The 17,606-nt window shown below is 41.2% G+C and overlaps 1 protein-coding gene across 1 annotated transcript in view; it reads left to right on the forward strand.

Moving 5' to 3' along the window:
* The window catches only part of TUBGCP3 (tubulin gamma complex component 3), a 103,468-nt gene that overhangs the window by 40,065 nt on the left and 45,797 nt on the right, over positions 1-17,606 (forward strand). The window contains exons 12-13 of the mRNA XM_039473272.2: positions 13,319-13,429; positions 13,754-13,862. Of these exons, the coding sequence (XP_039329206.1) occupies positions 13,319-13,429; positions 13,754-13,862 (220 nt within the window). The remainder of the gene's footprint in view (positions 1-13,318; positions 13,430-13,753; positions 13,863-17,606) is intronic.

A 17,606-nucleotide genomic window follows, 5' to 3' on the forward strand; every position in this document is an offset into this window, starting at 1 on the left:
TGTGTTACTGTTTTCGGTTTTGAGGCATATCTTCTCGGAATCTATTATAATTGTACCCTTCAGAACTACAAGATGACATTTTAAGGCAGTCTTTAAAAATTAGAATTATAAAAATGAGAAAATTTACTTTTTATTTAATTAAAGAATCTATGCTCTTCATTCAATAATTAATATGTCTATTGTAGTATGAATTTGGGTGATTTTGACTTTCCTAATGATTGCTGATCAGTTGATAAACGTGGTTTTCTGCAGAGATAGAGTGGGAATTGTTGAGTTTTCATACTATTGGATTAGATATTGCTAACAATTAGAACAAGAGTCAAAACTGCAAGCTGGCTAATTGTCTTTTTTGACTTTAGCACCTAATTTGTAATACTTCTATTTTTTTCTTGAGAATAATTTAGTTTGCCTATTTCTCACAACCAGCTTTTTAAAGTACTACTTAATTGAACCACCAATTCATTATATTTGTCTGTGGGTTTTTTTTTTTTTTTTTTTTCTGAGACAGAGTCTTGCTCTGCCACCCAGACTGGAATGCAGTGGTGTGATCTTGGCTCACTGCAACCTCTGCCTCCTGGGTTCAAGTGATTCTCCTGCCTCAGACTCCTGAGTAGCTGGGATTACAGGCATGTGCCACTTTGCCTGGCCAATTTTTTTTTTTTTTTTTAAGTGGAGGTGGGGTTTCACCATGTTGGCCAGGCTGGTCTTGAACTCCTGACCTCAGGTGATCTGCCTGCCTCCGCCTTCCAAAGTGCTGGGATTATAGGTGTGAGCCACAACACCCGGCCATTTGTATTTTTAAAGGAGTCCTTAAAGGGTATCACCAGTTCTTTATTGATTCTCTGCTTATGTGTTATTCAGACCTGTGTATTCATTTCCTTTCATGGTAAAAAAAGTTGGGGATGGAGAGTTGATAGGGAATGCAGAGGGAATTGGGCAAAAACTGATCAATTGGTTTTCCTCTAGGCTTTTTCTTTAATGTGTTTAAACTTTGATTCACTGAGGTGAGACAAAAACAGACCCTTCAGACTAGTGTAGTTTAAATTTGGGAAATGTTTTTGAAGAACTCTTGTTGGTTAGAATATGCATAAGGCTAATGTTCATGTTTTATTTATTTAAAAATTAATACATGTCTATTGAGTATAATATTCAAGTCAGTATCTCATTGTTAATGAACTTACCCCAGGTCTTGTGTCACTTGCAAAAATTTTTACTTTTAAATGTTTTACTTTTGATTTAATTTAGACTTAGAAAAGTTGCAAGAATTAATGGCCAACATTCCAGGTATCCTTTCCCAAGACTACCTGAGTGCTCAGAAGCTACACTGATGTCATGATCCCCGTCTTTTTTATTTTCATTTTTATTTTAAAGGTTCTGTATTTACTGATGCACGTACATAGGGTCTGAGATTAGACAGAGCTTTAGGAAATTCATGATTTGTAATTTTTAAATTTGCCAGTTATTTTGTCCGAGTAACTCTTTACACCTGAGATACTCTTGTTTGCTTCACTAATGTTTCTTGTAGGTTTTTTCAGAAATGCATTGTGATTGATAGAGCTAAAATTATTTGTTCTTGACATAAAGTATATTACGTTCTTTCTCATGGGTCTGCTATGTTAAGTACTGCGATACCAGTGGGCTAATACCACCTACTGGTTTATCTCATTGTAACTCATCTGACTACTTTATCTACTTTATGTGGGTTAGAGCTTAAGAGCTTAGATTCTGAAGTCTGATTTAGGTCTGGTTCTTGGTTTCAGGTTCTGATGGTTCTGTATCCTGGGCAAATACCTTTGCCTCTCCGGGTCTTCCCTTCCCCATCTTCCAGATGTGTGTATGACGGTGCTTGTCTCGTGCGATTTTGTGTATGTGTGAGGATTACGTCAGACAAATAGGAAGTGTGTAGTATATCTGCTGCTACTTTAAGGAGACCATTGATAAAATTTGAGTATCTTCTGTCTCTAAGATGTCTCTGGCCTTTCTCTGATTTGTCTGTAGTTCTCTGACATCTCTGTTTTTTGTTAGACCCTAAATTTATAAACATCAATTTAAGTCTTTGATTAGTTTTGGGAAAGTTCTCTTTTAATTTACTCTAAATATTCATAACATATTTACTGTAAGAATTTGGTAATTTAGATAATTACATTGTGTGTTTGATCACTATGTAATTAAAATGTGGGAATTTTGTCTCTTTGTTTCCTCTGTAGGTTAATTTTTCCTCAGTTTCCCTAATGGGAGTTATAACTTTGTTGTAAAATTACATTTTTTTCAAATGTGTGGTTAACTCTTAAGTAGCTGTAAGTGAGCTTTATAATCATTCATCTCATAGTAATTTATTGCCTATTTACGTAAGAAAATGCTCCTTTTTATAATATGTATAAAACATCAATAAAAATAAATTGTAAAAAGGAACCAAGTAGAAATTCTGGAGTCAAAAAGTACAGTTACTGAAATGAATGAACTCACTAGTGGGGCTCCATAGCAGATCTGAGCAGGGAGAAGAAAGTCAGCAACTTGAGCTTAGGTCAACTGAGACCATCCAGTCTGAGAACGGAAAGTTAAAAGAGGGAAGGAAAATGAACAGAGCCTAAGAGACCCAAGTTTGATGAGAAACATTAATCTACACATTCAAGGAGCTCAACAGACTCTCAAAAGTAGGATAAACTCACCACAGCAAGACACATTTAGGTTGAGTATCTCTTGCCCTTGTGGAGTCTGGATTTTGGAATGCTTGCATTGTACTTACTGGTTCAGCACCCCCTGTCAGAAAATCTGCTCTCAGGAATGCTGCAGCGAACATTTCCTGTCAGTGTCATGCTGGTGTCTAGGAGGCTTTGGATTTTTGAGCATTCTGGATTTCAAATTTTTGGATTAGGGATACTCATCCTGTATAACCAAACTGTAGAGAGACGAAGCAAATCTTCAAAGTGGCAGGTGGGAAAACCTGAAACCATGGAGGCCGCAGGTGGGAGGAGAACACACTCAAAAGGCTGAGAGAAAACCCGATGACTCGGGAATTCTGTATCCAGCAGAATTCCCATTCAAAAATGAAGGAGAAATCAAGACGTTTCTTGATAGATGAAACCTGAGAGAGTTCCTAGAAACACACTGACTACCAAAATTGATTCATGAAGAAATAGAAAACCTGAATAGACCTGTAACAAGTAAAGAGATTGAATCAGTAATCAAGAAACTTCAGCAAAGGAAATCATGGGAGCTGATGGCTTCTCTGGTGAGTGCTACCAAATATTTAAAAAATTAACACTAATCCTTCTCAGATTCCTTTTAAAAAATAGAATAGGAAGGAACACTTCTTAACTCATTCTATGAAGTTAACATGATACTACACAAGAAAACAACATACCAGTATTTCTTAGGAATATAGATGCAAAAAAAAACCTCAGTAAAATACTGGAAAACAGAATTTAGCAGCATAGTAGAAGGAATGTATGCCATGGCCAACTGGGTGAATCCCAAGAATGCAAGGGTAGTTCAATATACTCAAAGTCAGTCGATGTAAGACATCTTATTAAGGCAACAAAAGGAAAAACGGTCAACTCAACTGATGCTGAAAAAGCATGGGATGAGATTGAGTACCCTTTCATGGTTAAAAAAAAAGTCAAATGTGGAATTAGAAAGGAACATAATGGTCAGGCGCGGTGGCTCAAGCCTGTAATCTCAGCACTTTGGGAGGCCGAGGTGGGTGGATCACAAGGTCAAGAGATCGAGACCATCCTGGTCAACACGGTGAAACCCTGTCTCTACTAAAAATACAAAAAATTAGCTGGGCATGGCGGTGCGTGCCTGTAATCCCAGCTACTCAGGAGGCTGAGACAGGAGAATTGCCTGAACCCAGGAGGCGGAGGTTGCTGTGAGCCGAGATCGCGCCATTGCACTCCAGCCTGGGTAACAAGAGCGAAATTCTGTCTCAAAAAAAAAAAAAAGGAACATAACTAATAAGGGGCATCTGTGAAACACTAACAGCTAAAATCTTGCTTAATGGTGAAAGATGCCATGCTTTCTCCCTAAGGTAGGAATAAGACAAGGGTGTTCACTCTTACCACTTCTTTTTAGCATTGTGTAGAAAGCTCTGGCCAGGATAATTAGTCAAGGTTAAAAAAAAAGAAAGAAAAAGAAAAAAGGCAAAAGCATCCACGTAGCCAGATTGGAAAGGAAAAAGTAAAACACGCTGGGTGCAGTGGTTTACAGCTGTAATCCCAGCACTTTGGGAGGCCAATGCAGGAAGTTGGTTTGAGGTCAGTGAGTTTGAGACCAGTCTGGGAAACATCATGAGACCCTCCTGTCTGCAAAAGATTAAGAAAAAAATGAGCCAGGTGTTGTAGTGCACACCTGTAGTCTGAGCTTCTTGGGAGGCTGAGTTAGGAGGATCACTTGAGCCCAAGAGTTTGAGGCTGCATTGAACTATGATTGTGCCACTGTACTCTGGGTGACAAGAGTGAGACCATGTCTCCAAAAAAAAGTAAAGCCATTTCTGTTCACAGATAACTTGATCTTATATGTAGAAAACTAAAGAATCCACACATGCTTTATAATAAAGATTAATATAGGTAGAAAGGTGTATGTATAGCTGTTTAAAGTGTAATTTCACCAGGTTGGCAGGGTATAAGCTCAATAACACATTTCAGTTATATTTTCACATACTTTCAATGAATAATCCAAATTCAAAGTTAAGAAAACAACTCCACGTAAAATAGCATCTAAATAAGTTAAATATGTAGGAGAAAATTTAGTGCAATACTTGTACTCTGAAAACAAGAGAATACTGTTGAGGGAATGAAGAAGACCTAAAGGAATAGGAAGAAGACATTCTATGCTTATGGATGGGGAGATTCCATCTTGTCGGGAGGGCTGTGCTCCCCCAACACGAGCCATGCTTTCAGTGCGGTTCTACCAAAATTCCAACATTCTTCGCAGAAATGGAAAAGTTGATCTTCAAATTCACAAGGAATTGCAAGGGGCCCTGAGGCCAAAACGATCGTGCAAAAGAACCAAGTTGAAAGACACACTTTCTGATTTTAAAAGATGCTACAGTGCAAGGTAATCAAAACGATGTGATACTGGCGTAGTGATAGACCTGTGGTCCATGAGATGGAAGTGAGAGCCCAGAAGTAAATCTTCATTTTTGTTGATTTTCAACAAAGGTGCCAAGAGGATTCAGTGGGGAAACAGAGTCTTTCCAGCGAATGATAACGGGACAACTCGATATCCACATGGAGACGAACGCATTGAGATCTCGGTCATACGCCGTATAAAAAAATGAACTCAAAATGGATCAGGCACCTAAATTTAAGTGCCCAAGGTATAAAACTTAGAAGACGACGTAGTGGTAAATCTTTGGGACCATAGGTTTGGTAGCGGTTTCTGAGATATGTCATGAAAAGCATGAGCAAGGAAAGAAAACAAGTGAGTCAGGCTTCCTCAAAAGAAAAACTGTGTACACCAAAGGGCACTTTTGAGAAGGTGAAAAAACCACTCACAGAATGGGAGAAAAGTATTTCTGAATCACGAATCTGATAATGGTCTAGTATCCCATCCCAAACACATAAAGAACTGTCACAACTCAGCAAGAAAAATAACCGCATTTAAGAAGGATGTGAGGAGATAGATCTCCAAAGAAGATAGAAAAATGGACAGTAAGTGCTGAAAAGATGATCATTATAGGGAAATGCAAATCAAAACTGCAGTTAGATACCACTTCACAGCCACTAGGTTGGTCAACAGAAACAAACCAACAGCCAGAAGATAGCAAGTGTTGGCAAGGATTTGAGAAATTGGAAGCTGCATGATTGCTGGTGGGAACACAGAATGGTGCGGCCACTCTGGAAAGCAGTTTGGCAGTTTCTAAAAAAATTAAATATGGATTTACTATGTGACCCAACAGTTCTGGTTCTAGGTATGTACTCGAGAAATGAAAACATGCATTCATATAAAAGTTTGTCTGAACATTTACAACGGTCAAAAGTGAAAACAGCTCTAGTGTCCATGAATTGATGAACTGATAAGTAAAATGATGTATATCCATACAGTGGGATATCATTCAGCCTTAACAAAAAGCTGGAAATCTGATACTTGCTGCAGTGTGGATGAACCTTGAGAACCCTATGCTCTGTGAATAACCCAGATGCAGAACGCCGTATATTGCATGATTCCATTTGTATGAAATGCCCAGAATCAGCACAGCCATAGAGATGGAAATTAGTTAATGTTGTCAGGGGCTGGGGGCAGGGAGGCAGAGAGGAGTGAGTGGCCGCTTAATGGATATAGTTTGTCTCGGCTGATGCAAATGTTCTAGGGTTAGATAACAGGGACACTGCACAGCCACATTGTGAATATACTAAAAGCCACTGAGTTGAACACTTTAAAATAGTAACTTTTATATTAGGTGAATTTTCTCTCAGTAAACAACAAACAAAGTGTAGAAGTTCTGAAAACACAAACGCTTGGTGAGGAATGCTAGCTCCTGGGCCCTTTCCTGGGTCTTCTGTCTCCCTGCCAGGTTTCGGTGCTCCTATTCACCATGGAGTCACTGTGCCTAAGTCGAACCACGTAGCTCTCAAACTGCACATCCGTGTGCCCGCACGTGGGGCTTTGCAGGAGTTTCAGTGGATTGGTGTGGGCATGAGGATTTCCAAAGCCCTGCAGGGTTTCTCCTGTTCCCTGACACTTGAGGACCCCGGCCTATCCAGCCCCCCGGAGTCGGGTGAGGACCTGCAAAGTTTGTTCTAAAATTGAGGCGATGGGAGGGGCCTGAGTTCAGAGTGCCACCGCCTTCCACATCAGCCCCGCACACTCATCTCCCCTCCACACTCCACACTCACACTCCTCCGTGCAGTAGTGCGGGCTCCAGGGAACTCCCTTCTGGGGAAAGGGTGGGAAGGGAGCGAGAGATGAGACTGCAAACTGGGTGCAGTGTATGCTGCTCGGGTGATGTGCGCACCAAAGTCTCACAAATCGCCACTAAAGAACACTTACGTAACAAAACACTACCTGTTTCCCCAAAACCTGTGGAAATAGAAAATTTAAAAAAATAGAAATTCTCTTGGAAATAACTCTGCTTGCTTTAAGTAGTTTGTCCAAACTTAGTTTCAAGTCAGTGATGTGACAATATGTGAGCTTATTTTTTAATAAATAAAGTAAAATTTGACATATTAAAGAAGAATTAGTGCCTGTTTCAAAACACTGCGACAGCTTAACATGTGATGTGAAATGTGTGGTTCCTGTTGCTGACAAGGCATGGCTACTGTGGTTTGTTAGTCGAGTTTATAACTGAAGGAGGAGATAAATTTCAGGTAGATGTTAGTGAACATAAAGATGAGATTATTTTTTCTCCCAAGTCCACAGACCCCTGGTGCCCTCTCTGTCTGTGGGTCCTGGTGAGGGAAGCACAAGTTAGAACAGGATCTAGGGCTTTTCTTTGACTTGGGGTTTTGCAAACACCAGCTGTGCTTGAGTCGGGCAGGGCGCTGGTGTGAGAGCTGCGCTTTCTGTAGTGACCCGAAGCCTGGACGCATCTCGGCCTCCAGTTCCTCCTGCCTGGGAGCGGGTGGATGCCTGTCGAATGGGGACGGATCCATCTCCCTCTTGGCTGTGTCTGTCCAGAGCCTACTGCTGTTCCTCAGGGACTTTGTTGCATTGGGCTTCTGCCAGTCTCAGGGACCTCTCAGTCTCTCTGTTGACGGCCCAGCAGAGCCCAGTCCACGTGTGAAGGCTTTCCTCTGTCTTCCTTCCTGGAAGCTCTTTGAATGTGATCATGGCTGAGCACTGCACTGCCTCCCTGCCCAGCTGCCTCTGGCCTTGGCTGATTTGCAACTGAAAGACGAGAGAAAAACTTCCAGATGGCATCTTTGCTTTGCTGTGTCTGCTGTGGTATCATTAAAAGCTGCCTCTAAGTCTAACATCTGAGATTTTACTTTTTAACAATATAAAAGATACAGACCTTTTAGCCCACTAGTGCTAAGAGTGGTATCTACATTTTATTTTGCTTTTTTTTAAATTTATATCTTGCATGTTTGCAAAGGCAGACAAAAATAGAGGGTCCTAAGAGTTTGGAAGGTATTCTGCATAATTAAGTTGGAACCCGCTTTCAGCATTCGGGGACAAGTTTATATTGTTTTCCTCATAAATGTAGGTACTGTAAAAGTAAACCAAGTTTTTCTTGTGTTTTTACTATCTAGAGAAGCTGCATGGTGAGTCCTTTCTGTAGCTAACATGGCTTCTTCCCCCTTTAAACCGAACCAGGTAAACAAGTTATGCCAGTCTATTCAAGTTACAAGCAAAATCACTCAGTTTCATTTGCCCTTTAGAGAGTAAAGGTTAGGTGCTTCAACTAGCAGCAAGAAAAGACAGGTCAAGTTAAACTCTCTTGTTTTCAAAATTAGATTTGCCGATGTGATTTAAATGTTTCCTTGAATCCTGTGATAATATTCTAAAACTCTACAGCCTTGAATCTGAACATCCACAAAGTATGAGTAATGCAGAGTATCTCTGGATCTTTTTAGCACTCCTGCTGCGTTACTGAACTATAAAAGGTTACCAAATAAATATCTTACTGTTTTGGAATTTTTATGCCATACCTCTTGAAATATTGTAATTTTAAGTTTACCTTGTAAACATCCTTTGTCGTACAGAGAATCTGACCCGTTCACTCCTTCCCCTGGTCCAGTTGCCATTTTATTTTTTCTAAGTGTGGCCTTAGCAGAAATCTCTTGGTAGCTGCCTGCATGATTGGCAAGTTGAAGTTGGAGTTTTTTTGTGGTCTGTATTAATGGATCTGATTCTTCGAAGTTGCTTGCTAAGAAAATTGCCCTCTTCATTTCTGTTTTTAGTAGGGAGGCCTTGGCATTTGTCCAACAATTAATGAGAAATCATGGTACAATTATGTTTTATTTTTTTTTTTCTTAATTCTTTCTGCGTTTGACATAATGGTGAAAATTAAAGAACCTTGAGTGGAAAATGCCTCAGTAAAATAAAAGCACGTTGTAATTATATTCTGACCTTGTTTTTTTCTCTCTATAACTATATATTTTTCACAGAATTAATTATATTCTAAAGCATACCCAAGCTCTCTGTTTGCTGAGATGTTTCCGCTGGAGTGATTGCGTGCTGCTTTGCCCTTAGATGAAGCAGTGCTTTCATAACTTCTAAAGATGGCTGAATTGTCTGAGGTTTTTTATGGTTTAAATTAAGTTTTCTTTATTGTTCATACTGATAAAAATCCGGCTGTACTCCAGCTATTAGGATAAATTAGTGTGTTGTCTGTAGAAACGAGCTCTTCTAACTGAATAACAGACTTACAATTTATGTGCAATTAATCTAATCTGTAATATGGCGAGCTACAGCACAGTTCCAGCATGAGCACAGTGACTTAGTCGCTGTCAAGGTTACTCATGGGGGCTTATTTCTATCATGCACACTTCTGTGTATGTTAAAGGGAGGGCGGCTCCATGCTCGTACTGCTGTTTATCCCTCAAAGGTAGTATAGATCCAAAAAGTCTAAAATAGATCAGTGAATGCTTTAGTCATTTAAATGGATACTTAAGGATAAGACATTTTAGTTAAAAATAAACGTAGCAGTCCCTTCCCTATGGTCATAAAAATGTTGACATTTATTCGTGTGCCTACTTATGAAGGAGATTGGTCGTACATAATTGATGCTGTCTAGCCCTTAAAAGGTTCAAATATAAGATCTTGACATCATTAAAATTTGTTTCCCTGAATGCTTGCGATTGGAGTAGATTTCTGTGAAAGAAAAAAAATTTGTTTTTACTTGGTTGCCCTGGGAAAATGATGTTCTTTAAAACAGCAACAACAATTTACTGGTAACCTGTGTTCAGTATTTGGCTAGAATTACTTGATTCTTTTATTAAACAGTATTTTTTTTCTAATAGAAAAATATTTGCAGTTCAAACAACGTTGGTCACATAAGCACATACAGAGGATAAAGTTAAACTTCTTTAGTGACCTGCAGGACCAGACACATCCTCTTCATATTTGTATATGCCGATTTTTTTCTGGTGTATTTGTGTGGATCATATTATGCACAGTATTTTGTCACCTTATTTGGTTGAAGCAAATAATGAACATTATTTTATGCCATTAAATATTTTTCTTTGACACCAAGACTTATTAAAATGATCTCTGAAACTCTATTTTGTGAATATAATTGTCCCATGATATGCGAGGGGAATTGGTCCTCATACCCTGCAGTCGGCCCTGTGGAACCTGTGCATCGGGAAAGCTGGCCTTCCATACCAGTGAGTTTCACACCCCACGGATGCTGTGTTTCCACATGTGCCCTTGGTTTGAAAACATCCACTTATAAGTAGGCTCGCACAGTTCAAACTGGTGTGATTCAAGGGTCAGCTGTACATGTGACTTTTTTCTCCCGGAAGACCTACCTGTACGTTTCATCAGATTATTGGAAGGGTGTGTGGCAGTTAAGAACAATCTATTTTTAATGACTACATGGTAATATTTTATAATTCATTTCAATATTCTCTTGTTTTTAAGACATGTAGTATAACGTATTGGAGGTATAATATATGCTGATGAGGAATATTTTATTCCAGTAATGCAAGTATAACATTTTATTCAGAGGTTATTCATATTCACAAATGAGACTGTCCTGTAATATTTTTGGTATTTTTCTAATCACATGTGCTAGTGGTAGGCCAGTTTCATAAAATCAACTGAGGGCATCCTATGTGTGTTTCTGTGGCCTAGCATACTGTAAGCCACCTAAGAATTATGTCTTAAGAAATGTTAGTAGCCCTGTGCCTTAGTGATAGCATTATATATTTCCAGTTTCTTCTGAAGATACTGCATTCAGGGTCTTCTCTCTTTTGCTTCTTGGTTTAGTTTTGATCATTACATTTTGCTAAGGAATCATTAATTTTGTATTGCTATGTAATCTAAAAAAAAAATTTGGAATTTATGGAAAGATCACCAAAAAGGCACTTTGGGTGTGATACGACTGGAATGTATTTTACAGTCTGACTGGAGAACTCAGTGCCTGGCATCACAGGGCAGTGCTGGCTCTTAGGCCTCTAGCTTTTAACTGAAAATACTGCCAAGTGCTGAGGCCATGGCCCCAGTGCTATTTCTCCCGCAAAGGCAGTAGGGCTCCTTTGAGAAGTGGCTGATTCTGGGTCTTGGGAGAAACAAAGCTAAGCCTGGAGCACCTTCTACAGCGGAAAGCAGGGCAGACCCCTCGTGCCCAGTGTGAAGGACTCAGGAGCACCTTGAAGAGGCTTCCCTCCCCCACACAGGAGATGGGGGGCTCCAGGAAGAGCATAGCTGTGATGCGGGAAGCACTGGATACGCCAAATCCATGCTCTCATGATAATAAAAGTCGAATTGGTCACTGTTGGAGGATGTAAATAGAGGCATTATCAGATGCCTCCTCAGCATTTTTTGGTATAGTCAAATGATTTTCTCTTTTAATCTGTTGATGTAATTAACTATGGTGACATTAACAATTCCTAATGAGGCATCCTTAGCTTAGCGGAACGGATGGTGTATTCAATAAACAGGGCTGGCCTGGCCAGTAAAGAATAAACTGCCATCCAGGAGAAAACATAGACTTCCCCCTAACAGTATACTGTGTGCCAGGATTATACTGTGTTCCAGAGGAATTAAAGATCTAGGTAATAGGCTGGGTATGGTGGCTCCTGCCTGTAATCCCAGTACCTTGGGAGGCTGAGGCAGGCAGATCGCTTGAGTTCAGGAGATCGAGACCAGCCTGGGCAATATGGTGAAACCTTGTCTCTACCAAAAAATACAAAAAATTAGCCAGGCATGGCGGTGTGCTCCTGTGGACCCAGCTACTTGGGAGGATGAGGTGGGAGGATGGCTTGAGCTGGGGAGGCAGACGTTGCAGTGAGCCAAGATCTTACCAGTGCACTTCAGCCTGCACAACAGAGAGAACCCAGTCTTGAAAAAAAATCTAGGTAATAAAAATAACTCAGTAGAAATACTGAAAGAACATGATGGCGAACATTGTCATCATCTAGGAGTGGGAAGCTCTTAGGAAGACAGGAAACTCGGAAACCATAAAGGAAGACAGGTGTTTATCTGTGTGCAATGGAAAAAGAGATCAGAACCAAATATGGAGTATGCTATAAACAGTGGCAAATGATTAACTTGGAAAAACTAAATTTCTAATATTTAATGATTCACAGATGGTCACTATCCCTAATGTACAAAAAATGTATATTGATGAGAAGACAAAATGAATAGAAAGATGGGTCAAGGGCATGAAAAGACCATTCACAGGAGAAGAAAAGCAAATGGCAATTCGAACTGTGAAAATATGCTTGGCTTCATTTTTGATTAATGACAGCAATATAGGAGAACCATGGTTCCACCTAACTGGCGAAATCTAAAATGAGCAAGGATGCAAAAACAGGACATCCCGCCCGTGAGAGTGTCAGTCTATACAGCTGTGTGGAAAGGAAACCTGGCCTCGTCTGTAAAAATTAAAAGTTACTTCAGTTCAGCAGTTGTACTTTTATAAAACAAGTTTATAGAAATAAAAGCTTAAGTCTGTTAGGGTGTATGACTGAAAAACGAAAATGGCCTCGTTGTAGTGGCAAATAAACTGGAAGCAACAGCAGTTGAATTTTCTCTGCACTGCTCAGTGTCCTTTCTGATGGCAGTGATGTAGGTGCCTGTCAGGGTCGGTGCAGGGGAACCACGTGCCAATGAGGAAGAATGCTCCTGAGCACAGGTGGTTCCTGGGGGAGCCACACAGCAGGGTCACTTCTACAGTGCCACCTGGCTGGTGCTGGCCCCTTGTACATGTGGGTACATGTACAGCAAGATCTGCCCATAGAGCTTGGGACTTCTCTGTGAACAGAGGGCACCAGTCTGGGCACCTCTGTGTTCCAGGCTTTGGGGCTCTGTAGAAGAGAGACTGCAAGGGCAGGCAGAGTGATGAGAAGAGGTGCAGCTGCTGCCTGTGAGGGAGGGGACCCTGAAAGCCTGCGCTGTCACTGAGGAAGAGCTCCGTGCAGCTCAGGAGGCCTCAGACTGGGGTCGTCAGTGCTATGCTGCAGAGGCTCTCATGGGCATGCTGAGTCTCCAAGGAAAACAACTTGTTTTGTTATGCTTTTGTTTTAAAAGTCTAGGATTTAGAGAGATTTCTGTGTTTCGTGCAAATTTTATTGTATAAGTGGGCGAGACTCCCTGTGTCCAGAGAACTTGGCTTTGTAGAAACACTGATTCTTTGATGTTGCTGTTGGTTAATATTTTGCCATAAATATCACTTTTTGATGTTTCAATGCCCCTTTGCTTTCAGTTTTTCGTAGCATCAGATCCAACAGTTAAAACAGATCGACTGTGGCATGACAAGTATACTTTGAGGAAATCGATGATTCCTTCATTTATTACAATGGATCAGTCTAGGAAGGTAGGATTAGAAGAGATTTTTGTGATTTTGATGTTTTATGGCTATGTATACTTGGATTATGTGACAAAACCAATTTTTAGTTAAATGAAACTTCATGCGTTTTGAGATTGTTAATGTTCTTGAGATGAAGTGTGTGTTAATTGAATACATCAACATAGTAGCTGTTCAATGTATCTTTGAGTTACTAGAGTTCACTCAGTACTGTAGCAGATGCTCTTGTTAGTTTTTAATCAATAGCCAATTTGTAGCTTATGAATATTTGTAGTATTTGGGCAGTCATTTTAAATGTACATAAAGGTAATCATAGGATGTTTTTCTTTTTAGGTCCTTTTGATAGGAAAATCAATAAATTTCTTGCACCAGGTTTGTCACGATCAGACTCCCACTACAAAGATGATAGCTGTGACCAAGTCTGCAGAGTCACCCCAGGACGGTATGATGCTGCTGCTGGCGGCGGCGGTGGTGGTGGTGATGATGATGATGTGAGGATGGTGAGACTCATGGTAACAGTGTTGCTGATGATGTGATGATGGTGATGTGATGAGAGTGGTAACGATGTTGGGGTGGGTGGTGAGGATGGTGTGGTGGTAGTGATGGTGGCGGTGATGCGGTGATGGTGAAGATGGTGGTTATGATGGTGGTGACAGGGATGTTGGCATGAGTGGTGAGGATGGCGATGATGATGGTGTGGTGGTGGTAGTGGTGATGTTGATGGTGATATGATGATAGCAATGACAGTGATAATCGTGATGGTGATGGTGATAGAGACGATGGTGGTGATAATGGTGACGATAGTGGAGGTAATGGTGATGACATGCTGATGTTATAGATTATTTAAAAGTATTTTTTGTATCTTACAATTATTGGAATTACTCTCTAAAATACCTTAATATATAGTATTATGTGTTTGTATATATAGTACTGTGTAAATTTTTAATTTCCTTTTATGCAGAGTTAAACAGTATGTATTAGAATAGGTTTTGCTGTTTTGTCTTTCTTAATAATTTGTGTTACTTTTAAAACGATAAAATGACAGTGTGTGAAAATAAGACACTAACGGAAAAAATACTGCTATCGGTACCCATGCTTTGGGATGCAAAGACTCTGTGTGGAGAAGTACCAGGACTTAGCAAGTGTTTATTGCATTCAGAGCGCCACGCGAGGCTTCAGTCTGCGTGAAGCACTGAGACTTTCCCTCTCTTCCTTTTTCCTGTTTGCTGCCTGCCCCACCCCCAGTAATTTCATGATATTTTGTCTATGGCTAATTTACGTTTGTAGCTCTCCAGTGTTGGCTGTATTTGCTATTTATATTGTCATAGTTCATTCAAAACGTTTATTTTGCGGAGGACAGTGAGGTAGCCACGGGAAAGCGAGGATGACTTCACTGTGACTGTCCTTTCATGAGCTTACCAGTCTGCTCATGGAGAAGATGTGTGATAAAATAACCAAGAGTCAGCAATAAAGGTGGAAAGCGATCAGGGAGGTCGGGTGTGCAGGCAAAGTGCTTTGGGTATGTTCAGACGAGGCTCAGCCAGAAGGCTCTGGAAAGGGGCAGCAATTGCACTGGCCCTGGGAGGAGGAGGAGAATTTGGTTGTGGGTTATGGTGCAGCCCAGGACAAAGGAATAACGTGTGTGATAGTGCAGATGAGAAATAGTGTCGGTTAGACTTGTCTAAAGATTATAGTGAAAATAAAGGAAAAAGCTCTAAGTTGTTATTACTTACTAATGTGACAGACTAAAGAAGAGACAAGGACCTCTCGAGGAAGCGGGATAGGTTACTGGGTGTGACTTTGGTTGCGGATGTTACTGGAATGACAGACGTTCTCTGACAGGACGTGGCTCTCTGGACAGGAGGGCTGGGGATCGGGAAGTCAGTCACGGCAGTAGAACTGAGCTCACGAGGCCGTCAGGAGGGCAGCAGGGAATTTGGGAAGAAGACAGCACCGAGAGAGGTGTGTCATTAGGGCAGTTTGGTTTTCAGTAGCTGAGAGGGCTTACTAAATAGAGGCTTCCCGCATGTATTGGAAATGCAATATGGAAACTGGTTAGAAGTCAGGGCCGAATATAGAGATTTTGGAAGCACTTTTCTCACCATGATAACTCAGGACAAGGCTGGATGCTGTAGCAAGAGCTCCCTCGTGGTCCAGGGCAGACACCCTTTACAGGCACGTGAGAGCCACCGCCCCTCTCACCCTAAAGCATTCACACACAATTTTACATGTATTTTTGGGTGGCAGGTGGTCCATAGACCTCGGGTTAGTTCCTGGAATAGAGATAAATGTGATCCAATACAGATTTTGCAGAAATGGTTCTACGCTGAAGAGGTGGAAGGAAAAGAACCCGGAGAGCAGTTGTGTTCGAGTCACGACCTTTCATAGTCACCAGAGAAGACGGTGCACCCATGCTGTGACGGGCCGTGCCTGGGACAGGATGTCCCCACGCGCCTGCCTTGCCGGAGTCTCTCCCTGCAGGTTGCTGCTGCTCTGCTGCCAGCGGCCCCATACCCACCGCCCCACATCTGCAGACTCAATCAACTCAAGATCAAAAACAACTTAAAAAAACCAACGCAACCATTACAAAATACAAATAAAAATACAGCATAACAGTTATTCATATGGCAGGCACAGTGTGCTAGATATTATAAGTAATTCAGAGATGCTTTAACCTGTCTGGGAAGATGTGTGTAGGTTAGGTGCAGATACTGCTCCTTTTTATATAAGGTACTTGAGCCTCGGGGATTTCAGTGTCTGTGGGGGTCGTGGGATCGGTCCCCTGCAGACGCTGAGGGTGACGGGGTGCTGCTTCTGCCGCCGCCGCTGCTTCTCTGTGATGACTCCTGCTGTCACCTCATCCTGTCTACACCTGTCCACGGCTGTCGAGAGCCAAGTTTCTGCTCTTGAGTTTATAGTACAACTGGGAAGATGGAAGATACAAATCCTAAAAGACTCTCAGTAAGATCAAAAAACTACAGAACATGTCAAATTCATCTTTGTCTGTGAAGGTTATGAAGATTTAAAAATGTGAAAAACGAATAGTGAAAATTTAAAAACTGGAGAACAAGAGAGATGCCTCAGCCCTGAAGAGCAAAGGGTGTACCGAGGAGGCTCCGGGTCTGTGTCTTCATAGGCTGCTCTGCGCTCAGGCTGGTTAGGACTGATTCAAACCTTCTCTTTGGAATGAATTTTCTTTTATTTCCCCCCGAGACACTCTTGTTGCCCAGGCTGGAGTGCAATGGTGCAATCTTGGCTCACTACAACCTCCACCTCCTGGGTTCAAGGGATTCTCCTGCCTCAGCTTCCTGAGTAGCTGGGATTACAGGCATGTGCCACCACACCTGGGTAATATATATATATATATTTTAAGTAGAGTTGGGGTTTCTTCATGTTGATCAGGGTGGCTTCTAACTCCTGCCCTCAGGTGATCTACCCTCCTCAGCCTCCCAAAGTGCTGGGATTACAGGATTGAGCCATGGAATGAAAATTTTTAATGACTCAAGCAAGGGTATGATGAAAACATTTCTAGAGAACAATCTTTATGTCATTAAAACTGTGCAGGTCAACAGAAATAGATCCCCATACCCTTAAATCAGGACCATGGTGAGCTCATCAAGGGGCTTCGTGGTGTCATTTCTCCAGGCAGACCTCACTCATCCTCAGATAACTGCATATTCTTCACTGGGAGCATTTTAGTTTTTTTACTACCAGTATGCAATTGGAATGATAACACTAAGATAGGCCTGTCTTACCTGCTTTCTTATTCTGAAGGACAAACAGATCTCAAAAGTCTTCTGATACACTCCAACTGGGTAACTAGGTAGTGGAAAGAGACTTAAAGTCCGGATCAGGTCTCGCCTCGTTCTTGCTTAGTCTTTAGCTAGCGTTTCGCCTTCTCTCAGTCTGTGGTTGTTCCTTCCACTGGGGTTCTTTTCTAGCTCAAGTGTGATTGTGGGTTTAATGAAGTCAAGTATTGAGATAAATTTTAAAAACAGTTGTGTGCTCTACAGATGTAAATCAGCACTAAAAGCAGCAGCTCTATTGCGTGTGTAGTCTCCACATGGAGACTGTATTTCTTTTCAATAGAAAGCTGTGGAAGTACTTTTTCCCGCCTGTGTTCTTGCTTAGAGTCAGGCGTCTTTCTTGGTGACAATCTGGTCTTGTCCCCTGGGCGTCTCTGGCA

This window comes from Saimiri boliviensis, chromosome 16 (genome assembly GCF_048565385.1).
Source record: "Saimiri boliviensis isolate mSaiBol1 chromosome 16, mSaiBol1.pri, whole genome shotgun sequence".
NCBI lineage: Eukaryota > Metazoa > Chordata > Mammalia > Primates > Cebidae > Saimiri > Saimiri boliviensis.